The sequence below is a fragment of the Coregonus clupeaformis genome, chromosome 10, assembly GCF_020615455.1.
Source record: "Coregonus clupeaformis isolate EN_2021a chromosome 10, ASM2061545v1, whole genome shotgun sequence".
Lineage (NCBI taxonomy): Eukaryota > Metazoa > Chordata > Actinopteri > Salmoniformes > Salmonidae > Coregonus > Coregonus clupeaformis.
This window is the reverse complement of record NC_059201.1, coordinates 15,682,653-15,710,419: the sequence shown is the minus strand read 5'-3', so window position 1 is coordinate 15,710,419 and position 27,767 is coordinate 15,682,653. Positions and strand designations below refer to the sequence as shown.

Below are 27,767 nucleotides of genomic sequence, written 5' to 3'. Positions count from 1 at the left end.
TGTTTCAATTTTTTTTATTTTATTAATAACGTAAAAGTGGTGCGTGTATATGTATTCACTCCCTTTGCTATGAAGCCCCTAAATAAGATCTGGTGCAACCAATTACCTTCAGAAGTTACATAATTAGTTAAATAAAATCAACCTGTGTGCAATCATGATCTGTCACATGATCTCAGTATATATAAATACCTGTTCTGAAAGGCCCCAGAGTCTGCAACACCACTAAGCAAAGGGCACCACCAAGCAAGCAGCACCATGAAGACCAAGGAGCTCTCTAAACAGGTCAGGGACAAAGTTGTGGAGAAGTACAGATCAGGGTTGGGTTATAAAAATTATCCCACGGAGCACCATTAAATCCATTATTAAAAAATGGAAAGAATATGGCACCACAACAAACCTGCCAAGAGAGGGCTGCCAAACAAAACTCACGGACCAGGCAAGGAGGGCATTAATCAGAGAGGCAACAAAGAGACCAAAGATAACCCTGAAGGAGCTGCAAAGCTCCACAGCGGAGATTGGAGTATCTGTCCACAGGACCACTTTAAGCCGCACACTCCACAGAGCTGGGCTTTACAGAAGAGTGGCCAGAAAAAAGCCATTGCTTAAAGAAAAAAATAAGCAAACACATTTGGTGTTCGCCAAAAGGCATGTGGGAGACTCCCCAAACATATGGAAGAAGGTACTCTGGTCAGATGAGACTAAAATTGAGCTTTTTGGCCATCAAGGAAAACGCTATGTCTGGCGCAAACCCAACACCTCTCATCACCCCGAGAACACCATGCTGTGGGGATGTTTTTCATCGGCAGGGACTGGGAAACTAGTCAGAATTGAAGGAATGATGGATGGCGCTAAATACAAGGAAATTATTGAGGGAAACCTGTTTCAGTCTTCCAGAGATTTGAAACTGGGACGGTTCACCTTCCAGCAGGACAATGACCCTAAGCATACTGCTAAAGCAACACTCGAGTGGTTTAAGGGGAAACATTTAAATGTCTTGGAATGGCCTAGTCAAAGCCCAGACCTCAATCCAATTGGGAATCTGTGGTATGATTTAAGGATTGCTGTACACCAGCGGAACCCATCCAACTTGAAGGAGCTGGAGCAGTTTTGCACGCTCAAGTTTTCTGTTTTTTTGTCTTATTTCTTGTTTGTTTCACAATACAACATATTTTGCATCTTCAAAGTGGTAGGCATGTTGTGTAAATCAAATGATACAAACCCCCCAAAAATGTAAGGCAACAAAATAGGAAAAATGCCAAGGGGGGTGAATACTTTCACAAACCACTGTACATATCAACCTCAATGACCTCATACCGCTGCACATCGATTCAGTACTGGCACCCCGTGTAAATAGCCAGATTATCGTTACTCATTGTGTATTTATTCCTTGTTGTTATCTTTCTATTTTTTTCTCTCTGCATTGTTGGGAAGGGCATCTGTTGTTTACAAAGCGTGACAAATAACATTTGTTAAACACACACACACACACACACACACACACACACACACACACACACACACATTAGAACCCTGCCTGGTTCTGCTGATACTGATGTCATCCAGTTGAGGTTGTAAACCAAAGGGATATGGGACTACAAGCCTCTCACAATTTCCCTTGGAGAGGAGTTTGATGTTTGCTGTGAACACACCCAGCCTCTCTTTCTGACAGGGATATAGTTGAACCTTTAACACTATAGTTTAACCTTTAACACTAGACCACCGGGGAAAGACTCAGTGATGTGGGCTGTACAGATGATGAGGGGCTGTACAGTCAGTGGGCTGGTTAGGACTGGTGGGCACACAGAACAGAGGCCGTATGGTTCTCACTAATGTCCGTAAATTAGAAATGCATTGGTGCAAAGCAATCTGTACAGACAGAATATGATGTACAGCATGTATGTAGTCTAGCCTAAAAAATATTCATTCTAAGCCTTTGGCAGCCCTTGGTCTGCCTCTGCCCCACAGGCAAGTACACCAACCAAGCAACCCCATGCATAACAGTGCGAATGTTAGTTCACGAAGGGGTTGGTATTTGGACCGATTAAGAAAATGTGATATTAGATTAAATGTCAAAGGCAATCAATTCAACTCAGAGTTATGGGCTGTAGCTACATACTGCATTGCAGGATGGTCTGGTTTGGTTTTTAATACGAAACAGTACTGTTTTTATTTACAATGAAAAACCATGAAAAGTCAGTCTCATGTTTTGTGTTTTGCAGCCAGACAGGGAGCTGGACAGAGATTGCAGGCAGCAACATCAAATGGAACTAGGGTTAAGAAAAATAAGAGGAGGCCACCAGAGTGTTTGTAGTCAAGCAGAACGAGCGTGGAGGAGACAATCTGGCTCAGCGCGATACCAGGACAATCATTAATGACCCCCTCCTACCCACACATGCACACGCGCATAAAGGCAGGCAGGCACACACACGGACACACACACACACAACACAACACAACACATGCACACAGGCAGGCACACGCACAAACACATGAACACACAGGTTTGGACGTTAATGCAAGCTTTATCTTATCTCTCTCAGACAGGTTATGTTTCCTTTCAATATAAAATGAGCTGCTTTATAATGGCTTGCTTGCTGTTGATAATGTTTAATCACTGTTTTGACTGATATACCATATTAGTTTAATAGGTGGTGATTAAAATCCCCATTTAATGATAAACCCCAAAACGTCTCCTCAATCAATTTATTTTGTCTGTCTCATAGACATTGAAGATCATTCTAGGAGCAATAGGAAGTGCCCGAAGCCCCACAGACGAAATGGTTTAAAGTGATAGTTCACTCCACAATCAAAGTTTGTTTGATCTTCAAGTGGTCTAATGTCAAGATAGAGCCACGTCACATGTCTGTTGTGTAGATCCAGCTATATGTAAAAAATGAAAAAGATAGGCACCCTCTAAAGGGCAGAGACAAGCCTTCACCTACTCTCTGACAACTCTCTGACAGTGAGGCCACCATTTGATGTAATAGAAAATAGACTTCTGGTGGTTGGTGTTTTGGTGGGGTTGGGTGGGTTGACTGGGACCAGACTGACAGATCCCAAGCAGAGACCCAGGCAGGCTGGAACATTAGGGGCTGAACTGAGCTGAGCTGCAGGGATCTCTTGCATACTGATGCCCTCAGCTTTTCCCTTCATATGGGCCAATCAGAGGCGGGTGTTGGGATATTTCACCCTCATCTGAATTAGTCGAGAGATACTATAGTTGCCTGATATGTTAATGTACATGAGCCAAGAGGAGACCGAGCAGACATACAGCCCCATGGCAGTGCAGCTGTAAAGTACAGTGGCATTGGGCATAGCATCAGTGACTACTGTCATTAACTCAGCTCATAAAGCCGTATTTGTATGGTGTGGGTTAAGCCAACAAGACCGGGGCAGTGACCCAGCAGCTCAATGTGGACCTCTGCCCTACCCTGGCTGACCAGAGTCTTTAACTGTGCTGTTTTCATTTCCCATAGTGCTGTGCAGTGTATAGCAGAGGCAGGGGACTGCCATGCATGAGTTGCTAGGCACCGGAGAAGTCATGCTGCTCATGGCCTATCCTTCCACAGAGAGCTGGGCTGCTGTGGCAACTCAGAAATATCCACAGAGAGACAAAAGATCAGGGGAGAAACTGAGAGTTGGGGCTTGTTTGTATCTAAACTAAAGACACAGCGAGACCACAGTGAAAGACAGGACACATGAGCGCATGCATATTTGAGAGACAGCCAGAGAGTATCCATATTACATATGTGTTGTGTGTGATATATATATACACAGTAGATGTTGTGCCCAGGGTTTATTTATGAAGCGAGGGTCTTTAACAAGGACACTGTCAAAGCTAATTGATTGAACATTTTTATGTTTGTGTTTGTTTGGGTTAATGGAGTCCAAAGGAAGCCAACGTGGCCCTCATAAAGAAGTGTGTGTAATCAAAATGTCACACTTCGTTGTTGCCAACACACAGATCTTCAGTGTGTGTGTGTGTGTGTGTGTGTGTGTGCGCGCGCGTGTGTGTGTGTGTGTGTGTGTGTGTGTGTGTGTGTGTGTGTGTGTGTGTGTGTGTGTGTGTGTGTGTGTGTGTGTGTGTCGTCAGACAACTACACACAGCCAAAGACTCTGCGGCTACAGACTTCTAGACGGCTGCTTTATACTGCAGCCCTATGAGAGTGAGTCCAGTGGTTGAGGCAGTCTTGGTGAAAGCATTGAGGTGGCAGAGGAAGATGAGATGCTGAGTCTGGTAAGAATTGTGTGGCTGGTGCCTGCTCTTCAAGAACTGTTTGAACTGGTCTACTAGAAGATCTACTATACAGTAAGTGTCTTGGTTAAGCCATAGCTTCTGCAGCAGAACATGCCTGTCTACTGTCAGCATGGCCTTGGGGACCCTGGTGCAAGCTGCCTGCTCGAAAACAGTTGGTCTCAATTACTGAGTCAAATCCCCATCGAATTCACCAGGGCCTGAACTAACCGGATGACACACTTCTGAAACACCCCCTCTCTACTTTACTGCCTGCACTGACATGCAAAGTTTAAAAACTACTGTTATGATCACTGTTATCATATTAAAATAGTTAACCTTTAGAATGTGTTACATTATATTAAAAAGTTGGGAGTACAGTACATACTGTACAGACAGAGGACGAGGAGTACATTTTACAGCATAAAACTGCACTGTACTCAAACGCTCCAGTGTAAAGGCTGGGGCTAGCTAGCAAGCTGTAAATATATCACTGGCATGCCTAAATGGCAGAGAAAAATCTATTTATCCATTGATGTGATGGAAAACAAGGCCCAGTCTCGTAGCATGCATTGCCCCAGCCGTGCCTCGACCCTATAGGATAATACTGGTAAGGCCTGGCTGGCTTTGAGTCCCTCCTCAGCCCAGAGCTACAGGAACAAGAGCTTTATATGGGGACATTCTGCACTGGAGTGCTGAGTATCAGCTTTGCCAATTAAAATTGAGGTTTCATCCAGAATGAGATTACTTTTCTATCGCCATTGGATGGTTTGAGATTTCTAATGAGTAAAGAGGAAAAATCATTATCTTCTTGCGTATTTTAAGAAGGACATTTATATCCAAAGGCTATGCAGTGAACCTAAAATGCAGCAGGAGTCGTTTTTGGACAGATTACAGTGAGAAAAAGAGGGTGGAGTAGTTTGAGATCTGGGGAGAAAAACTTGGCAAGAACGGATGTAACTCCATGTGTACTCAACAAGTTCACACGCTCTAAGACAATATAAAACATTTATCTGCACACCCAAGCAAACACACAAACAGAGTAGACATGTTCTGGCAAGGCAAGTAGACACACAAACACACACTTGCATGAACACACACATGCACACACAATCCCTCGCTGCCTCACATACAGTTTAAATGTTTGGCTCAGTTTGAAGCTAGGTGGTCTTTAGCGGTGTGGTGGTCTCATCTCTGCAAGGAGGGATACTCACTTGAACTGGTGGTGTTCTCTGGAGCTGCGGATCTTGTTGGAAAAGCGCTCTGCCAGTTTCTCCAGGCTGCGGGAGTACTCCAGCTGGATCTCAGCCTTGCGGCGGAAGAAGTCCTGCAGGTCCTGCAGAAGCTGGATACGAGACTCGGACTGCTGCTCCAGGCATTTGAACTGCTCCACCAGCTGGTTACGGATCTCTATGCATCAAAACACAAAACAGGACGAGTCAATCAGTCATAACAGAGTCATCATCTCTAACGTATCAGGGCATGGGGCTGGATTCAGTCAACCCTACCATAGCCATGTTTGCCATCTTTGTTAAAACATGCTCCCCCAAATGTGTCTTATTCTGAAAACATTTATCTGAGAAGAGTTTATGTATACTGAACAAAAATATAAACGCAACATGCAACAATTTCAACGATTTTAATGAGTTACAGTTCATTTAAGAAAATCAGTCAATTGACATACATTCATTAGGCACCCACTTGGGCGACAGGCCCACCCGCTGGGGAGCCAGACCCAGCCAATCTGAATGAGTTTTTCCCCACAAAAGGGCTTTATTACAGACAGAAATGCTACTCAGTTTCATCAGCTGTCCTGGTGGCTGGTCTCAGATGATCCCGCAGGTGAAAAAGCCGGATGTGGAGGTCCTGGGCTGGCGTGGTTACACGTGGTCTGCGGTTGTGAGGCTGGTTGGACGTACTGCCAAATTCTCTAAAACAATGTTGGAGGCGGCTTATGGTAGAGAAACGAACATTCAATTCTCTGGCAACAGCTCTGGTGGACATTCCTGCAGGCAGCATGCCAATTGCACGCTCCCTAAAAATGTTGACATCTGTGGCATTGTGTTGTGTGACAGAACTGCACATTTAAGAGTGGCCTTTTATTGTCCGCAGCACAAGGTGCACCTGTGTAAGTATCATGCTGTTTAATCAGCTTCTTGATATGCCACAACTGTCAGGTGGATGGATTATTTTAGTAAAGGAAAAATGCTCACTAACAGGGATGTAAACAAATTTGTGCACAAAATGTAAGAGAAATTTAAGGGATCTTTTATTTCAGCTCATGAAACATGGGACCAACACTACATGTTGCGTTTATATTTTTGTTCAGTATATTTGTTTTACAGCACCCTAAACCATTCTGTGGATTTATTCAAGATACATTTGTTTTAAAGTGCAAAAGAGACATTTAATACTTTATCTTATTATGGGTCTATCATAATTCAGTTATGATAGTTGCGCCAAGGATTATTTTCCAACCGTGAAATAGGTTACGGAGGGCACTGAAATATCATCAACATTCACACAGTTTCTACTTTTTTAAACTGGGCTTGTTCTTTCCCCCAAATCATTGCCAGTTGGCTGGAAAATAACGGTTTTCACCTTGCACACCTAACAACCATGAAATGTCCTGTCACATATTTCCAAGCAGCTCACTGTGTTAACAAATTGTTTCTCTCTCTAACATCCCTCAGGCAAAGCTGTCAATCAGCACCACACATCATGTCTGAAAGAGTTGGAAGCTTAATGTTGGTTCCTGAGTTTGTATTGTAGCAGTCTTTTCTGTTTTCAAACAGACTGTTTCCCCTGGTTCCACCCTGGGCTATTGAACATCTCTTTAGGAAGATGAGAAACGACTGCCTGCTGAATATAATGTACAATTTTCATAAAGTCTGCTGCCTCAGTTTTGATGATGGCAATTTGCATATACTCCAGAATGTCATGAAGAGTGATCAGATGAATTGCAATTAATTGCAAAGTCCCTCTTTGCCATGAAAATTAACTTAATCCCCCAAAAACATTTCCACTGCATTTCAGCCCGGCCACAAAAGGACCAGCTGCCATCATGTCAGTGATTCTCTCGTTAACACAGGTGAGAGTGCTGACGAGGACAAGGCTGGAGATCACTCTGTCATGCTGATTGAGTTAGAATAACAGACTGGAAGCTTTAAAAGGAGGGTGGTGCTTGAAATCATTGTTCTTCCTCTGTTAACCATGGTTACCTGCAAGGAAACACGTGCCGTCATCATTGCTTTGCACAAAAAGGGCTTCACAGGCAAGGATATTGCTGCTAGTAAGATTGTACCTAAATCAACCATTTATCGGATCATCAAGAACTTCAAGGAGAGAGGTTCAATTGTTGTGAAGAAGGCGTCAGGGCGCCCAAGAAAGTCCAGCAAGCGCCAGGACCGTCTCCTAAAGTTGATTCAGCTGCGGGATCGGGGCACCACCAGTGCAGAGCTTGCTCAGGAATGGCAGCAGGCAGGTGTGAGTGCATCTGCACGCACAGTGAGGCGAAGACTTTTGGAGGATGCCCTGGTGTCAAGAAGGGCAGCAAAGAACCCACTTCTCTCCAGGAAAAACATCAGGGACAGACTGATATTCTGCAAAAGGTACAGGGATTGGACTGCTGAGGACTGGGGTAAAGTCATTTTCTCTGATGAATCCCCTTTCCGATTGTTTGGGGCATCCGGAAAACACCTTGTCCGGAGAAGAGAAGGTGAGCGCTACCATCAGTCCTGTGTCATGCCAATAGTAAAGCATCCTGAGACCATTCATGCTATCTCTCTCAGAATGACCTTCTTGATCCAAACCAATCAGGTTTCAGGACTGGTCATTCAACTGAGACTGCTCTTCTCTGTGTCACGGAGACTCTCCGCACTGCTAAAGCTAACTCTCTCTCCTCTGCTCTTGTCCTTCTAGACCTGTCTGCTGCCTTTGATACTGTGAACCATCAGATCCTCCTCTCCACCCTCTCCGAGCTGGGCATCTCCGGCGCGGCTCACTCCTGGATTGCGTCCTACCTGACCGGTCGCTCCTACCAAGTGGCGTGGCGAGAAGCTGTCTCCGCACCACGTGCTCTCACCACTGGTGTCCCCCAAGGCTCAGTTCTAGGCCCTCTCCTTTTCTCCCTATACACCAAGTCACTTGGCTCTGTCATATCCTCACATGGTCTCTCCTATCATTGCTACGCTGACGATACACAACTAATCTTCTCCTTTCCCCCTTCTGATAACCAGGTGGCGAATCGCATCTCTGCATGTCTGGCAGACATATCAGTATGGATGACGGATCACCACCTCAAGCTGAACCCTGGCAAGACGGAGCTGCTCTTCCTCCCGGGGAAGGACTGCCCGTTCCATGATCTCGCCATCACGGTTGACAACTCCGCTGTGTCCTCCTCCCAGAGTGCGAAGAGCCTAGGCGTGACCCTGGACAACACCCTGTCGTTCTCCGCCAACATCAAGGCGGTGACCCGCTCCTGCAGGTTCATGCTCTACAACATTCGGAGAGTACGACCCTGCCTTACACAGGAAGCGGCACAGGTCCTAATCCAGGCACTTGTCATCTCCCGTCTGGACTACTGCAACTCGCTGTTGGCTGTCCTCCCTGCCTGTGCCATTAAACCCCTACAACTCATCCAGAATGCCGCAGCCCGTCTGGTGTTCAACCTTCCCAAGTTCTCTCACGTCACCCCCCCTCCTCCGCACACTCCACTGGCTTCCAGTTGAAGCTCGCATCCGCTACAAGACCATGGTGCTTGCCTATGGAGCAGTGAGGGGAACGGCACCTCTGTACCTTCAGGCTCTGATCAGTCCCTACACCCAAACGAGGGCATTGCGCTCATCCACCTCTGGCCTGCTGGCTCCCTTCCTCTGCGGAAGCATAGTTCCCGCTCAGCCCAGTCAAAACTGTTCGCTGCTCTGGCACCCCAATGGTGGAACAAGCTCCCTCACGACGCCAGGACAGCGGAGTCACTCACCACCTTCCGGAGACATTTGAAACCCCACCTCTTTAAGGAATACCTGGGATAGGATAAAGCAATCCTTCTACCCCCCCAATTGTAAAGTGGTTATCCCACTGGCTATAGGGTGAACGCACCAATTTGTGAGTCGCTCTGGCTAAGAGCGTCTGCTAAATGACGTTAATGTGCCCTTGAGCAAGGCACTTAACCCTAATTGCTCCTGTAAGTCGCTCTGGATAAGAGCGTCTGCTAAATGACTAAAATGTAAATGTAAAATGTAATTCATGTGTGGGGTTTCTTCTCAGCCAAGGGAGTGGGCTCACTCACAATTGTGCCTAAGAACACAGCCATGAATAAAGAATGGTACCAACACATCCTCCGAGAGCAACTTCTCCCAACCATCCAAGAACAGTTTGATGACGAACAATGCTTTTTCCAGCATGATGGAGCACCTTGCCATAAGGCAAAAGTGATAACTAAGTGGCTCGGAGAACAAAACATCAATATTTTGGGTCCATGGCCAGGAAACTCCCCAGACCTTAATCCCATTGAGAACTTGTGGTCGATCCTCAAGAGGCGGGTGGACAAACAAAAACCCACAAATTCTGACAAACTCCAAGCATTGATTATGCAAGAATGGGCTAACATCAGTCAGGATGTGGCCCAGAAGTTAATTGACAGCATGCCAGGGCGGATTGCAGAGGTCTTGAATAAGAAGGGTCAACAATGCAAATATTGACTCTTTGCATAAACTTAATGTAATTGTCAATAAAAGCCTTTGACACTTATGGAATGTTTGTAATTATATTTCAGTATACCATAGTAACATCTGACAAAAATATCTCATAACACTGAAGCAGCGAACTTTGTGAAGACCAATACTTGTGTCATTCTCAAAACTTTTGACTACGACTGTAGTGTAATGGCTCCAGAGCTGAGCTGAGCTGAGCTAAGATGAGCTGTGTGAGAACGGGCTTCGGGAATTCAAAATGCTGTCAATGGTGCTTAAAACCCTATGAGGGGAACCTGACACTGGCAGTCTCACTGAAGATCCACGACGCTGGTGGGTACCCAGGAGAGAAACCTGAGTCTCCATCGGCTTTGTAGTGTTGTCACTGAGATCCAACTCTGCCTCGACTGAAGAACAAAGAATGGCCTATTTAACTGAACAAACCAGAACATCTGAGATGCTTCTTTCTGATCTTCATAAAACAGCTACTGTAAACAAATGGAATAAAGAGGAAATATTATTTGAAAGCAAAGTAATACTGACTAGCTACCGGATTGAAAGGTGGTATCACTAGCCAACAGAAAGGGAAGGCCTTGACCTCATGAGCATCCTGTATTTAGCATGCAGAATAAAAGCTTTTTCATGTGTCATACCATATGTATCAAAGGCGCTTTATATGGCGGCATCAAACAATACTGTGTTCTTTTGGTTTTCTCAACAGGGGTTCCTGGTCCAGGATTGACTGTAAACTTAAATAAAATAAATATTGGATGGCGGGGGCAGAGCAGCTTGATGTTAAATAGGACTGGCAGCGCCCCTTTACCTGGTGCCCAGAAAGGTTCAGATGCCTTAATCCTTTGTTTGCGTTCTGTAATACAAGGTGAAGCTCTTTTACTGCTGCAGGCTTCAAAGTACTGCTTGGAGACAGAATGTGAGCGGACTATTCTTTGCTGAGGCTTAGAGAATAGTTTGAGTCTTGGATTTGTCTGAGGTCAACAGCAAAGCCTATCATTGTGGCTTCATGTACTCCAGGAAAGGTCAAAACTATAAGAGGTCCCTGTGAAGTAGATTTGTCATAGGGCAGACATAACACAGGCCATGGGGGTGACACTCTGCACGGCAGATGTACTGTTAACTACACAGCACCACCACAGCAATGACAAAGACCATGTTTCCATGGTACAGAGGGTGTAATTTGGTCAGCCAAGCCCTTCCCGTGGATATATACAGTCTGTGACTTAGCGAAGGGAAGCTAGCCATTTGTATTTTGCAACTGGTGCAGTGATCTTGTGCAGGGGAGGGTTTCTGTCCCTGTGATGTTGAGCCGCCAGGCCCCAGCCCCAAGCGGCATCCTACAATCTGTGGTTAACCACTGTCCCAGCCCTTCCCTTTACCCAGGGGCCTCCCTCGCTCTCCATCAGCCTACAGAGGTCTCCTATAACCAGCACCAGCCCTGGAGATGCCCGGCTCCTACTTCTAGAACACACACATTCCAACCCCTACTTCCAGGGACTCTAAGCTCTTCTCAGACCGAATGAAGGACTGTTTTCTTCCTTTCTTTCCATTATTTTCTCTCGTTCGCTCGTTTTCTCTCTCTCCACGTAGGCTATCCAGTGACAAAACAAGGGGAGCCAGGAGAAACGCCCCAGAAAAATCGGACACCGATCCGATTTTTTAAAACACTCTCGTGTTTTATAAACGCAACATGTAGTGTTGGTCCCATGTTTCATGAGCTGAAATAAAAGGGAGGACTTTTTAAAACACTCTCGTAAAAAATGGGCGACTGTGAACCGGCAGCTGCAATGGTGGATTTGACAGACGAGTTTGGAAAAATAGGTAACGCGCCAGAAGTGTTTCCTCACCTCTTTTTATGATTTTTATGGTTTCTTTTTTTTTAAAGTTCTGTATTAGGTGTAAACATCAATGTTTCATGGAATGTAAAGGAATCCATGACGTCAAACATTTATTGTTTGATTATTGGCTATGGCCCAATTCTTTGAGAGCAATCAAGTTATTAAAAAATTAGCTTGTTCGAGGTTATGAGTGGTGCCCTACTTGAAATTAAGTGTTTGTGGTTCACTTGTTCATGCGTTTGTATGGATAAGAAGCACTGACTACTTCCCAGTGTTGGGGGGAGCGTGAGGGGGAGGGAAGATGGAGGTAATTCAACTCCTCAAAATAAACAGGAGCTCTACTAATTAGATCTAGGCCATAAGCACAACCTTTAATTGGAGGGTACAATTTTCTTGGCTTTAACACCGCTGTTTGATTAGGCAATGCAGCAATTACATACGGCAGGCGCACAGCATTTCTTCTCTACACGTGTTTCCATTTGTGGATGGATGTGTCTGCTCATTGGGGTGGCAACCTCAGAGAAAAACAGTACAGGTTTGAGCGCGTGGGGGGGAGGGCATGAGGGGAAGGGGCAGTGGTAGTAAACCACAGGGTCCGTCCTTCATCACTACTTCCACGCCCATAAGGATCCACACCAAAGGGATACAAAACCCCTCTTTTGAGGGCTATACAAAGCCTTAAAATTAGGGGAAGAGGATGGGGAGATAGAGCTGAGACAGAAATAGCCTGATGAGGCAATTCTACCACAATTACATATGGGGGAGAGAAGCTAGTAACTGAACAACATTGTTCCTACAACAGAGCTGTCCTTTTGTCTATTTGTGTTACTTCATCTGAAAGTTAACTACCATACACTGTCTCAGTTTGATACAAGAGCAAATATTCCAAATCAGCACAGATACCTAACAGTAAGATCATCAATGATGGATGCACCCCACATTATGCATTACATTCGCATTCAGCAATCAGTACTCTAGTGCATTTATTTTGCAAACAAACATTGTGTCAAGAATGCGCCATCATTGTGAATTTGCTGCAATCTATATTGAGCTAATGTTCAATTATCATGCTTCTCTGCAGTGTATATCGATATCAAATGATTGTATCAATCCAATTCAGTTACTACTGCACATATAATGCAACTTTTCTGGCAAGCCAAAGTGATGATGCAGTATTACTGTTTCTCCCTGAAAGCTATTGGAGTCACAGGCTTCATTCATTATGCAGTTGAACATGCAGACAGATAGGCCTATGTGTAGAGGCAGCAATGCACAAGGACTTGTTTATCCCTGAACAGTCTTCTCTGTATTGATGAAACTGTACGTCTGGCTGTAACTTGAATGTGTACAGTGAATAAGTCCACGAAAGAGAATTCACTCTGTATAGTACAGTATGACTGCTCCTCTGAACGTACAGGTAACTGCCAAAATAAAGGAAACACTTGAGTAAATGAGGGATAGAAAGTATATTGAAAGCAGGTGCTTCCACACAAGTGTGGTTCCTGAGTTAATTAAGCATTAACACCCCAGCATCCTTAGGGTCATGTATAAAAATGCCCTGTTGCCCATTATTTTGGCTACCATGGCTAGAAGAAGAGATCTCAGTGACTTTGAAAGAGGTGTCTTTAAGGAGCATAGGGGGTTTAAAGCATGTGGGGGACTTTTTTAATGTCCTGAATTTGTTCAAATGCTGATGAGAATGGCGCCGGAGAAGATGGCTGCTGTTTTACAGCCCTCTAACCAATTGTACTATTATGTGTGTTTTTCCACGTTATTTGTAATTTATTCTGTACATAAGGCCTCCTGTACCTCAGTTGGTAGAGCATGGCGCTTGCAATGCCAGGGTTGTGGGTTCGATTCCCACGGGGGGCCAGTATGGAAAATGTATGCACTCACTAACTGTAAGTCGCTCTGGATAAGAGCATCTGCTAAATGACTAAAATGTAAAATGTAATAATGTTTCTGCCATCGTCTCTTATAACCAAAAAGAGCTTCTGGATATCAGGACAGTGATTACTCACCTCGTATTGGATGAAGATTTTTTATTCAACAAGTCGGACGCGAAGGATATCCTACAGACACCCGACAAGGCCCAAATCCCCGTCATTCGCATTAGAAAGAGACGGAGATATCGTGGAAGTAGGTCGGGTGCCTTGTAAGGATCCGACGGCGACGAGTAAACTGCCTCTTCCATCAATCCTATTAGCCAATGTGCAATCATTTGAAAATAAATTCGATTACCTAAGATTATGGTAATCCTACCAACGGGACATTAAAAACTGTAATATATTATGTTTCACCGAGTCGTGGCTGAACGACGACATGGACAACATACAGCTAGCGGGCTATACGCTACATCGGCAGGATAGAACGGCTGACTCCGGTAAGTCAAGGGGTGGCGGTCTGTGTATATTTGTAAACAACAGCTGGTGCACAAAATCAAATACTAAGGAAGTCTCGAGGTTTTGCTCGCCTGAGGTAGAGTATCTTATGATAAGCTGTAGACCACACCAAGAGAGTTTTCATCTATATTTTTCATAGCTGTCTATTTACCACCACAAACCAATGCTGGCATTAAGATTGCACTGAATGAGCTGTATAAAGCCATAAGTGAACAGGAAAACGCTCATCCAGAGGCAGTGCTCCTAGTGGCCGGGGACTTTAATGCAGGGAAACTTAAATCAGTTCTACCTCATTTCTACCAGCATGTTAAATGTGCAACCAGAGGAAAAAAAATCTAGACCACCTTTATTCCACACACAGAGACGCATACAAAGCTCTCCCTCTCCCTCCATTTGGCAAAACTGACCATAACTTTATCCTCCTGATTCCTGCTTATAAGCAAAAACTCAAACAGGAAGTACCAGTGAAGTGGTCTGATGAAGCGGATGCTAAACTACAGGACTGTTTTGCTAGCACAGACTGGAATATGTTCTGGGATTCATCTGACGGCATTGAGGAGTTCACCACATCAGTCACCGGCTTCAGTAATAAGTGCGTCGACGACGTCATCTCCAAAGTGACCATACGCATATATCCCAACCAGAAGCCATCGATTAGAGGAAACATCCGCACCGAGCTAGAGCTGCCGGTTTCAAGAAGTGGGACACTAATCCGGACGCTTGCAAGAAATCTCGCTACGCCCTCCGACCAACCATCAAACAGGCAAAGCGTCAATACAGTACTAAGATCGAATCCTACTACACCGGCTCTGATGCTCGTCGGATGTGGCAGGGCTTGCAAACTATCACGGATTACAAAGGGAAACCCAGCCGCAAGCTGCTCAGTGACGCAAGCCTACCAGACAAGCTAAATGCCTTCTATGTTCGCTTTGAGGAAAGCCACACTGACCATGCATGAGAACACCAGCTGTTCCGGACGACTGTGTGATCACGCTCTCCGTAGCCAATGTGAGTAAGACCTTTAAAAACAGGATAACGTTCACAAGATTCAGACAGACTACCAGGACACATACTCAGAGCATGCACTGACCAGCTGGCAAGTGTCTTCACTGACATTTTCAACCTCTCACTGACCCAGTCTGTAATACTTACATGTTTCAAGCAGACCACCATAGTCCCTAAGCCCAAGAACACCAAGGTAACCTGTAGCCATGAAATGCTTTGAAAGTCATAGCTCACATCAACACAATCATCCCAGACACCCTGGAGCCACTCCAATTCGCCTACCGCCCCAACAGATCCACAGACGCAATTTCTATTGCACTCCACACTGCCCTTTCCCACATAGACAGGAATAACACCTACAGTGGGGAGAATAAGTATTTGATACACTGCCGATTTTGCAGGTTTTCCTACTTATAAAGCATGTAGAGGTCTGTAATTTTTTATCATAGGTACACTTCAACTGTGAGAGATGGAATCTAAAACAAAAATCCAGAAAGTCACATTGTATGATTTTTAAGTAATTCATTTGCATTTTATTGTATGACATAAGTATTTGATACATCAGAAAAGCAGAACTTAATATTTGGTACAGAAACATTTGTTTGCAATTACAGAGATCATACGTTTCCTGTAGGTCTTGACCAGGTTTGCACACACTGCAGCAGGGATTTTGGCCCACTCCTCCATACAGATCTTCTCCAGATCCTTCAGGTTTCGGGGCTGTCGCTGGGCAATACGGACTTTCAGCTCCCTCCAAAGATTTTCTATTGGGTTCAGGTCTGGAGACTGGCTAGGCCACAGATCTCGCGATACATGGCCCCATCCATCCTCCCCTCAATACGGTGCAGTCGTCCTGTCCTCTTTGCAGAAAAGCATCCACAAAGAATGATGTTTCCACCTCCATGCTTCACGGTTGGGATGGTGTATTTGGGGTTGTACTCATCCTTCTTCTTCCTCCAAACACGGCGAGTGGAGTTTAGACCAGCTATAGAAAAGCTATATTTTTGTCTCATCAGACCACATGACCTTCTCCCATTCCTCCTCTGGATCATCCAGATGGTCATTGGCAAACTTCAGACGGGCCTGGACATGCGCTGGCTTGAGCAGGGGGACCTTGCGTGCGCTGCAGGATTTTAATCCATGACGGCGTAGTGTGTTACTAATGGTTTTCTTTGAGACTGTGGTCCCAGCTCTCTTCAGGTCATTGACCAGGTCCTGCCATGTAGTTCTGGGCTGATCCCTCACCTTCCTCATGATCATTGATGCCCCACGAGGTGAGATCTTGCATGGAGCCCCAGACCGAGGGTGATTGACCGTCATCTTGAACTTCTTCCATTTTCTAATAATTGCGCCAACAGTTGTTGCCTTGTCACCAAGCTGCTTGCCTATTGTCCTGTAGCCCATCCCAGCCTTGTGCAGGTCTACAATTTTATCCCTGATGTCCTTACACAGCTCTCTGGTCTTGGCCATTGTGGAGAGGTTGGAGTCTGTTTGATTGAGTGTGTGGACAGGTGTCTTTTATACAGGTAACGAGTTCAAACAGGTGCAGTTAATACAGGTAATGAGTGGAGAACAGGAGTGATTCTTAAAGAAAAACTAACAGGTCTGTGAGAGCCGGAATTCTTACTGTTTGGTAGGTGATCAAATACTTATGTCATGCAATAAAATGAAAATTAATTACTTAAAAATCATACAATGTGATTTTCTGGATTCTTGTTTTAGATTCCGTCTCTCACAGTTGAAGTGTACCTATGATAAAAATTACAGACCTCTACATGCTTTGTAAGTAGGAAAACCTGCAAAATCGGCAGTGTATCAAATACTTGTTCTCCCCACTGTATGTGAGAATACTGTTCATTGACTCCAGCTCAGCGTTCAACACAATAATGCCCTCCAAGATCATCACTAAGCTAAGGACCCTGGGACTGAACACCACCCTGAACACCTCCACAACCAGGTGGTGAGGGTAGGCAACAACACATCCGCCAAGCTGTCCCTCAACACTGGGGCCCCTCAGAGGTCGGCGCTTAGTCCCCTCCTGTTCTCTCTGTTCACCCACGATTGCATGGCCGCGCACGACTCCAACACCATCGTTAAGTTTGCCGACAACACCGCGGTGGTAGGCCTGATCACCGACGACGATGAGACAGCCTATAGGGAGGAGGTCAGAGACCTGGCAGTGTGGTGCTAGGAAAACAACCTCTCCCTCAACGTCAGCAAAACTAAGGAGCTGATCATGGACTACAGGAAAAGGAGGTCCGAGCATGCCCCCATTCACATTGACAGGGATGTAGTGGAGCGGGTCGAGAGCTCCTTGGTGTCCACATCACTAAGGATCTATCATGGCCCACACACACCAACATAGTCGTGAAGAGGGCACGACAATGCCTCTTCCTCCTCAGGAGATATTAAAAATAAAATACCTTATTTACGTAAGTATTCAGACCCTTTGCTATGAGACTCGAAATTGAGCTAAGGTGCATCCTGTTTCCATTGATCATCCTTGAGATGTTTCTACAACTTGATTGGAGTCCACCTGTGGTAAATTGGACATGATTTGGAAAGTCAAACACCTGTCTATATAAGGTCCCACAGTTGACAGTGCATGTCAGAGCAAAAACCAAGCCATGTGGTCGAAGGAATTGTCCGTAGAGCTCGGAGACAGGACTGTGTCGAGGCACAGATCTGGGGAAGGGTACCAAAATATTTCTGCAGCATTGAACGTCCCCAAGAACACAGTGGCCTCCATCATTCTTAAATGGAAGAAGTATCTTTTTTTTTTTATACATGTGCAAAAATGTCTAAAAACCTGTTTTTGCTTTGTCATTATGGGGTTCTGTGTGTAGATTGATGAGGAAAAAAAACAATTGAATCAATTTTAGAATAAGGCTGTAATGTAACAAAATGTGGAAAAAGTCAAGGGGTCTGAATACTTTCCGAATGCAGTGTATATACCTCAATTACCTCGTACCCCTGCACATCTACTTGGTACAGGTACCTTGTTATCGTTACTCATTGTGTATTTATTATTACGTGTTTTACTTTCCTATGATTTCTCTATTTTCTCTCTGCATTGTTGGATTGTTGGAAAGGGCTCGTAGGTTAGCATTTCACTGTTAGTCTACACCTGTTGTTTACGAAGCGTGTAACGAATAACATTTGATTTGAGCCGGCCAGGGGAAACAGAATGAAAATAAGTAGTTAGCCCAGACCAGGCCAGGCCCAGGTTAGAGAGAGGACCTACTTTACAACTCCATGTTTTAACTCCACTCAAGTCATAAAATCGCACTTATCCGAGATGTTTTTATCTTCCTCTGTGGTTCCCTACAGAAAATTAGCAAAATGGCCCACAGCTGCAGTGTGGAAATGCAGCACAAGGCACCATATTGGTCAGGAATTTCAACCAAGGCTTTATAGAGAGTTAATGCAATTAACATATTTTCCTTCACAACGGCAAGAATCGTGGATTCTGAAAGTTTCTAGTGTGAGTGTACAGAATGTGTCTATCTCAATACAATATATATATACCAGTAATAAAGACACAACAAACATCAGAGGGTACGTCATTTCCCTACGCTCAACCTTTGCTTCCTAGAAGTCGTTCCAGGACACTGCCAATGCACCGATGCAGGGGTTTTGTGCACGGCAGCCATTTTGGAAGCTTGGATAATGACTCCTCCAGGCAATTAAGTTGAACCGAATTGATTAACCTCCCGCGGCTGCATTAATGTCTCTTCATTACCACTGAGGATCTGAGCAGGAGCCCCTATTAGATTGGTCGGGAAAGGGTTGGGGGGAGAGGGTGAGGGATGAGACAGGGGTAAGGAACGGGTGTGGGCAAGGTAGAATAACAAGCTAGCTAGAATTTAGCATAGAGAGAGAGACAGTCAGTGCCTTCAGAAAGTATTCACACGCCATGAATTTTTCTACATTTTGTGGTGTTACATCCTGATTTAAAAATTGATTAAAATGAGATTTTGTGTCACTGGCCTACACACAATACCCCATAATGTCAAAGTGGAATTATGTTTTTAATTTTTTTACAACTTAATAAAAAAATTATTGAGTCAACCCCTTTGTTATGGCAAGCCTAAATAGGTTCAGGAGTAAACATTTGCTTAACAAGTCACATAATAAGTTGCATGGACTCACTCTGTGTGCAATAATAGTGTTTCAACATGATTTTTTAATGACTACTTCATCTCTGTACCCCACACATACAATTATCTGTAAGTTCCCTCAGCCGAGCAGTGAATTTCAAACACAGATTCAACCACAAACACCAGGGAGGTTTTGCAATGCCTCGTAAAGAAGGGCACCTATTGGTAGATGGGTAAAAAAAAAAGCAGACATTGAATGGTGAAGTTATTAACTACACTTTGGATATTGTATCAATACATCCAGTCACTACAAAGATACAGGTGTCCTTCCTAACTCAGTTGCCGAAGAGGAAGGAAACTGCTCAGGGATTTCACAATGAGGCCAATGGTGACTTTATAACAGTTTAATGGCTGTGATAGGAGAAAACTGAGGATGGATCAACAACATTGTAGTTACTCCACAATACTAACCTAAATGACAGAGTGAAAAGAAGGAAGCCTGTACAGAATATAAATATTCCAAAACATGCACCCTGTTTGCAATAAGGCACAAAGTAAAACTGCAAAAAATGTGGCAAAGAAATTAACTTTATGTCCCGAATACAAACCGTCTAACACAACAAATTACTGAGTACCACATTCCATATGTTCAAGCATGGTGATGACTGCATCATGTTATAAGTATTAGGGCTGACCCCAATTAGTCGACTAGTCGATTGTTTGGTCGTTTGGCTGTTGGTCGACCGAGATTGTTTTAGTCGAGCAGTAACAAATATATATACAGTACCAGACAAAAGTTTGGACACACCTACTCATTCCAGGGTTTTTCTTTATTTTTACTATTTTCTACATTGTAGAATAATAGTGAAGACATCAAAACTATGAAATAACAAATATGGAATAATGTAGTAACCAAATCTTAAATATATTTTATATTCTTCAAAGTAGCCACCCTTTGCCTTGATGACAGCTTTGCACACTCTTGGCATTCTCTCAACCAGCTTCATGAGGAATGCTTTTCCAACAGTCTTGAAGGAGTTCCCACATATGCTGAGCATTTGTTGGCTGCTTTTCCTTCACTCTGCGGTCCAACTCATCCCAAACCATCTCAATTGGGTTGAGGTCGGGTGATTGTGGAGGCCAGATCATCTGATGCTGCACTCCATCACTCTCCTTCTTGGTCAAATAGCCCTTACACAGCCTGGAGGTGTGTTTTGGGTCATTGTCCTGTTGAAAAACAAATGATAGTCCCACTAAGCGCAAACCAGATGGGATGGCGTATCGCTGCAGAATGCTGTGGTAGCCATGCTGGCTAAGTGTGCCTTGAATTCTAAATAAATCACTGACAGTGTCACCAGCAAAGCACCCCCACACTATCACACCTCCTCCTCCATGCTTCACGGTGGGAACCACACATGCAGAGATCTTCCGTTCACCTACTCTGCGTCTCACAAAGACACGGCGGTTAGAACCAAAATTCTCAAATTTGGACTCATCAGACCAAAGGACAGATTTCCACCGGTATAATGTCCATTGCTCATGTTTCTTGGACCAAGCAAGTCTCTTCTTCTTATTGGTGTCCTTTAGTAGTGGTTTCTTTGCAGCATGAAGGCCTGATTCACGCAGTCTCCTCTGAACAGTTGATGTTCAGATGTGCCTGTTACTTGAACTCTGTGAAGCATTTATTTGGGCTGCAATCTGAGGTCCAGTTAACTCTAATGAACTTATCCTCTGCAGCAGAGGTAACTCTGGGTCTTCCTTTCCTGTGGCGGTTCATGGCGCTTGATGGTTTTTGATACTGCACTTGAAGTTCTAGACATTTTCCGGATTGACTGACCTTCATGTCTTAAAGTAATGATTGACTGTCTCTTTGCTTATTTGAGCTGTTCTTGTCATAATATGGACTTGGTCTTTTACCAAATAGGGCTATCTTCTGTATACCACCCCTACCTTGTCACAACACAACTGATTGGCTCAAACGCATTAAGAAGGAAAGACATTCCACAAATTAACTTTTAACAAGGCACACCTGTTAATTGAAATGCATTCCAGGTGACTACCTCATGAAGCTGGTTGAGAGAATGCCCAGAGTGTGCAAATCTGTCATCAAGGCAAAAGGTGGCTACTTTGAAGAATCTCAAATATAACATATATTTTGATTTGTTTAACACTTTTTTGGTTATTACATGATTTCATATGTGTTATTTCATAGTTCTGATGTCTTCACTATTATTCTACAATGTTGAAAATAGTAAAAAAAATAAAGAAAAACCGTGGAATGAGTAGGTGTGTCCAAACTTTTGGCTGGTACTGTATATATATTTGCTCCCATCTCAGTGAACTAATCCATTGTGGAGGCCGAAACTAAAAGCCAATTTATGCTTGATCCGATAATTGTGGTTGGAGGCTTCATATGGAGGGTGTGACGCAATTGTGGAGCCTCCAGAGGTATGCAGAGGCCAAAATCGAGCTCCGTACCGCATCGCCATGCGCCTTCCAAATGTTGTAACAATGCAGAGGGCTCTGTATAACTCCGCATTGACATGATTGGTTGACGCTAGGTGGGGGCAGTACATCCTGTAGAAAACACAAACTCACATCCTTGACAACAGCTCTGCACTGCTCCACGAAGCGCAAGAAGTATGAATACCTTGACTTCTGCTGAGGCTGTATCACCGTAAATGCTGCATGGCCAATGCAGTCCACAGATTGACCATGCACCCATATGCACAATGCACTTCTCTCTCCAGAATGCGCTTTCTCCCGCCAATTTGTGCACACTCAATATCCAAGATGGCGAAGTAGTGCAGTTCTGTTTTTGTCATGTGTCTGTAAATAGCCTGTAAATACCCTGTTTTTTTGTATTTTTCGTACATATTTCTCTATCAGACTTTTCATCCTTCTACAAAATATACTTTCCTGCAACCCGCCTCACTCAATGTGGAACGGATTCTATTATTGACTTAACTTTTATATAGAATCTCCAGTTGAAACTAGCTAGCCAGCTAACTAGCTACTTGTTATTAGCCACAGTTAGCGGTATTTCACCCAGAACATTGGATTTTTTTCTGCGGGATTAATTTAATCACTGGATATTAATCACCGGATATTCGGCCAGTCTGCACAGCGCGTTATCGACCCAGAACATATCAGTTTTTCTGCCGGAATCACTGAATCACTGGACCTTTAACTCCGGATTCATCGCTACCAGCTAGCTTCAACTAAATGGACGCTGTGGTCTGGCTAATCATCCTGAGCTAGGCCCATCTCCCGGCTATCTACCTCTCTGTCAACCGGACGGGACCACCTAGTGTTGACACGGAGCCCCGCCGATCCTACACGACTGGTCTGCCGACTGAAATCGTCTGATGTGGTTACGACGACGTCGACCACGAAGATTCCATCTGCTAGCCCCGCCCGCTAGCACACGCTAGCCGTGGCCTCTTACCTGCTAGTGCTTTAGCAGCCTCCGAACTATCCTATTGCTGTTCACCGGACCTTATGATAACTCAGCTATACAGCTGATGTCTGCTGGACTGTTCCTTTTTACGGTACTACATCCTGTTTATGTTTAGCCTCAGCCCAAACATGGTTAGCTTATTGTTGTTTCGGTTATTTCTAATTGTACTATTTCACTGTAGATCCCCCAGCCCAGCTAAACCTGCCTTAGATAGCTCCTTTGTCCCACCCCCCATACACGCAGAGACCGACTCAATTGGTGCCTCTAGTGATACTATCTCTTTCATTGTTACCCAACGCTTAGGTTTACCCCCACTTTACTCATATCCTTCCATATCCTTGTCTGTACATAATGCCCTGAATCTTTTCTACAACACCCGGAAATCTGCCCCCTTTATTCTATGTACCCAACGCACTAGAAGACCAGTTCTTAAAGCCTTTAGCCGTATCCTTATTCTAGTCCTCCTCTGTTCCTCTGGTGATGTAGAGGCTAACCCAGGCCCTGCAGCCCTCAGTATCACTCCTACTCCCCAGGCGCTATCATTTGCTGACTTCTGTAATCGCAAAAGTCTTGGTTTCTTGCACGTAAACATCAGAAGTCTACTTCCTAAGTTTGAGTTATTCACTGCGTTAGCACACTCGGCCAACCCTGATGTTCTAGCAGTGTCTGAATCCTGGCTCAGGAAGGCCACCAAAAATTCTGAAATTTCCATCCCCAACTATAACATTTTCCGTCTAGATAGAACTGCCAAAGGGGGGTGGAGTTGCAATCTACTGTAGAGATAGCCTGCAGAGCTCTATCATACTATCCAGGTCTGTGCCCAAACAGTTTGAGCTTCTACTTCTAAAAATCCACCTTTCCAGAAATAAGTCTCTCACTGTTGCCGCTTGCTACAGACCCCCTCAGCCCCCAGATGTGCCCTGGACACCATATGTGAATTGATTGCCCCCATTTATCCTCAGAGTTCGTACTGCTTGGTGACCTAAATTGGGATATGCTTAATACCCCGGCCATCCTACAATCCAAACTAGATGCCCTCAACCTCACGCAAATTATCAACGAACCTACCAGGTACAACCCTAAATCCGTAAACATGGGTACCCTCATAGATATCATCCTGACTAACATACCCTCTAAATACACCTCAGCTGTCTTCAACCAGGATCTCAGCGATCACTGCCTTATTGCCTGCGTCCGTAACGGGTCCGCGGTCAAACGACCACCCCTCATCACTGTCAAACGCTCCCTAAAACACTTTAGCGAGCAGGCCTTCCTAATTGACCTGGCCCAGGTATCCTGGATGGATATAGATCTCATTCCGTCAGTAGAGGATGCCTGGTTGTTCCTTAAAAGTAATTTCCTCTCAATCTTAAATAAACATGCCCCATTCAAAAATACAGAACTAAGAACCGATATAGCCCCTGGTTCTCTTCAGACTTGACTGCCCTTGACCAGCACAAAAACATCCTGTGGCGTACTGCATTAGCATCAAATAGCCCCCGCGATATGCAACTTTTCAGGGAAGTTAGGAACCAATATACACAAGCAGTCAGGAAATCAAAGGCTAACTTTTTCAAACAGAAATTTGCATCCTGTAGCACTAACTCCAAAAAGTTTTGGGACACTGTAAAGTCCATGGAGAATAAGAGCACTTCCTCCCAGTTGCCCACTGCACTGAGGCTAGGAAACACTATCACCACCGATAAATCTACAATAATCGAGAATTTCAACAAGCATTTTGCTACAGCTGGCCATGCTTTCCATCTGGCTACCACTACCCCGGCCACCAACTCTGCACCCTCCGCTGAAACTTGCCCATGCCCCCTCCGCTTCTCCTTCACACAAATTCAGACAGCTGACGTTTTGAAAGAGCTGCAAAATCTGGACCCCTACAAATCAGCTGGGCTAGACAATCTGGACCCTTTCTTTCTAAAACTAGCCACGAAATTGTCGCAACCCCTATTACTAGTCTGTTCAAACTCTCTTTCATAACGTCTGAGATCCCCAGAGATTGGAAAGCTGCCGCGGTCATCCCCCTCTTCAAAGGGGGTGACACTCTAGATCCAAACTGCTACAGACCTATATCCATCCTGCCCTGCCTTTCGAAAGTATTTGAAAGCCAAGTTAACAAACAGATCACCGACCATTTCGAATACCACCGTACCTTCTCCGCTATGCAATCCGGTTTCCGAGCTGGTCATGGGTGCACTTCAGCCACGCTCAAGGTCCTAAACGATATTATAACCGCGATTGATAATAGACAGTACTGTGCAGCCGTCTTCATCGACCTGGCCAAGGCTTTCGACTCTGTCAACCACCGCATTCTTATTGGCAGACTAAATAGCCTTGGTTTCTCAAATGACTGCCTCGCCTGGTTCACCAACTACTTCTCAGATAGAGTTCAGTGTGTCAAATCGGAGGGCCTGTTGTCTGGACCTATGGCAGTCTCTATGGGGGTGCCACAGGGTTCAATTCTTGGGCCGACACTTTTCTCAGTGTATATCAATGATGTCGCTCTTGCTGCTGGTGACTCTCAGATCTACCTCTACGCAGACGACACCATTTTGTATACATCTGGCCCTTCATTGGACACTGTGTTAACAAACCTCCAAACGAGCTTCAATGGCATACAACACTCCTTCAGTAGCCTCCAACTGCTCTTAAACACTAGTAAAACTAAATGCATGCTTTTCAATCGAACGCTGCTGGCACCCGCCCACCCGACTAGAATCACCACTCTTGACGGGTCTGACCTAGAGTATGTGGACAACTACAAATACCTAGGTGTCTGGTTAGACTGTAAACTCTCCTTCCAGACTCACATAAAGAATCTCCAATCCAAAGTTAAATCTAGAATCGGCTTCCTATTTCGCAACAAAGCCTCCTTCACTCATGCTGCCAAACATGCCCTCGTAAAACTGACTATCCTACCGATCCTTGACTTCGGCGATGTCATTTACAAAATAGCCTCCAACACTCTACTCAGCAAATTGGATGTAGTCTATCACAGTGCCATCCGTTTTGTCTCCAAAGCCCCATACGCTACCCACCACTGTGACCTGTACGCTCTTGTTGGCTGGTCCTCACTACATGTTCGTCGTCAAACCCACTGGCTCCAGGCCATCTATAAATCACTGCTAGGCAAATCCCCGCCTTATCTTAGCTCATTGGTCACCATAGCAGCACCCACCCGTAGTCTGCGCTCCAGCAGGTATATCTCACTGGTCATTCCCAAAGCCAACACCTCCTTTGGCCGCCATTCCTTCCAGTTCTCTGCTGCCAATGACTGGAACGAATTGCAAAAATTTCTGAAGCTGGAGACTCTTATCTCCCTCACTAACTTTAAGCATCAGTTGTCAGAGCACCTTACCGATCACTGCACCTGTACACAGCCCATCTGAAATTAGCCCACCCAACTACCTCATCCCTATATTGTTATTTATTTTGCTCTTTTTGCACCCCAGTATCTCTATTTGCACATAATCTCTTGCACATCTAGCATTCCAGTGTTAATACTATTGTAATTATTTTGCATTATAGCCTATTTATTGCCTTACCTCCATAACTTGCTACATTTGCACACACTGTATATATATTTTCTGTTGTATTTTTGACTTTATGTTTTTTACCCCATATGTAACTCTGTGTTGTTTTTATCGCACTGCTTTGCTTTATCTTGGCCAGGTCGCAGTTGTAAATGAGAACTTGTTCTCAACTGGCTTACCTGGTTAAATAAAGGTGAAAAAAAAAATGAAAAAAAAAAATGCATTGCTTCATTACTTCATTGTGTGAATTGTTTGACTTTGATTGTTAGTGTATATCGATTCCCATGACAAATATCACCAGTAGTACATTTACCGTTAATTCCTATCATTTCTAATCTACAATGTTTGTTACTTTGGTTACGGTAATTTCTGTTAATGCATTCAATATTATTATTCCAGTCTTACCGTTATCATTGTTGGAGTGGACACATTGCTTGCAGAGTGCACAACCTATGCTACACTTGTGAGAAACACATTTTGGTTTATTTCATTCCTTTTATTTCATTTGGTCAATTTAGTCATTGTCTTTTGTTTGGAGCACTCCTGTCAATGTTGAGTTAGGATGAGCACGCATAGTAGGCCTATAGGCTACCTGGCCTGCAGGTAAATGTAGACATATAAATGTGTTCATTTGGGGATCTGATAGTATTTCTGATAGGCTTAACACACCACCACTAATGACCTATGGAGCTTCTCAAAGTAATGTTTTCTTCATCTCAAACAGCAAGCAAACAAAGTCTGGTTAAGAATTACAATAGTTACTCAATGTATTTGAATTTTTCCAGCTCTCTCCCTTTCGATAACCACTCAGCGTGAAAGGGAAAAATGTAATGCTCTGAGCCAGTGGAAACGTCATAAAATAGGCCTACCTGATTACTTCTTATGAGTGCTAGACTTGGACTGAAATAGGTTCCTGTACTCATTTTGGGTGCTGGTACTGTTTATATTTAGGTGCAGGAGCTCCACAATACTTCTGAGCTAATATTGTATAAGAGGAACAGGAGCTCAAGCAGTAGAACATTTGAGGTGCCGGTACTCAGCTCCGGTGAGCTCCTGCTCAAGTCAAGCACTGCTTCTTATCCCTTGCGCAAATAGCCTACAGCTGTGTCTGTCCCGAGCTCACTGTCACAGGAAACTCTGAGTGCCCAGAATATTTTATACAATGTTGCAAGTTCGCTAGCTCAAGCTTCAGGCTGGACCCAAGTTAATAGTTGATACAATGTTTCAAGTTTGTTGCCAACAGGCCATGTGTAGCCAATGTGATTTATAGGATATTAATTTTTATCAGGAAATGTTCTACCTGCAGGCTGCAATGTTTTTATTTGCTGGCTTTATGTAGGCTATTTTTACATAGTTGGCAATGGCAATAGAAGTTACCTTTTAGGTTTGTATCATTTTAATTTAGATTTGGATAGAATTTTGATTAATAACCACATTACAATGATTTTGAGATATGAAGACTGTTTCACAAAAAT

At 44.3% G+C, this 27,767-nt stretch overlaps 1 protein-coding gene across 2 annotated transcripts in view; it reads right to left on the bottom strand.

The window, feature by feature from the left end:
• The window catches only part of LOC121575213 (SLIT-ROBO Rho GTPase-activating protein 3), a 112,140-nt gene that overhangs the window by 59,441 nt on the left and 24,932 nt on the right, over positions 1-27,767 (bottom strand). For both annotated transcript variants that reach the window (XM_041888172.2, XM_041888173.2), the window contains exon 2: positions 5,449-5,644. In XM_041888172.2, the coding sequence (XP_041744106.2) occupies positions 5,449-5,644 (196 nt within the window). The remainder of the gene's footprint in view (positions 1-5,448; positions 5,645-27,767) is intronic.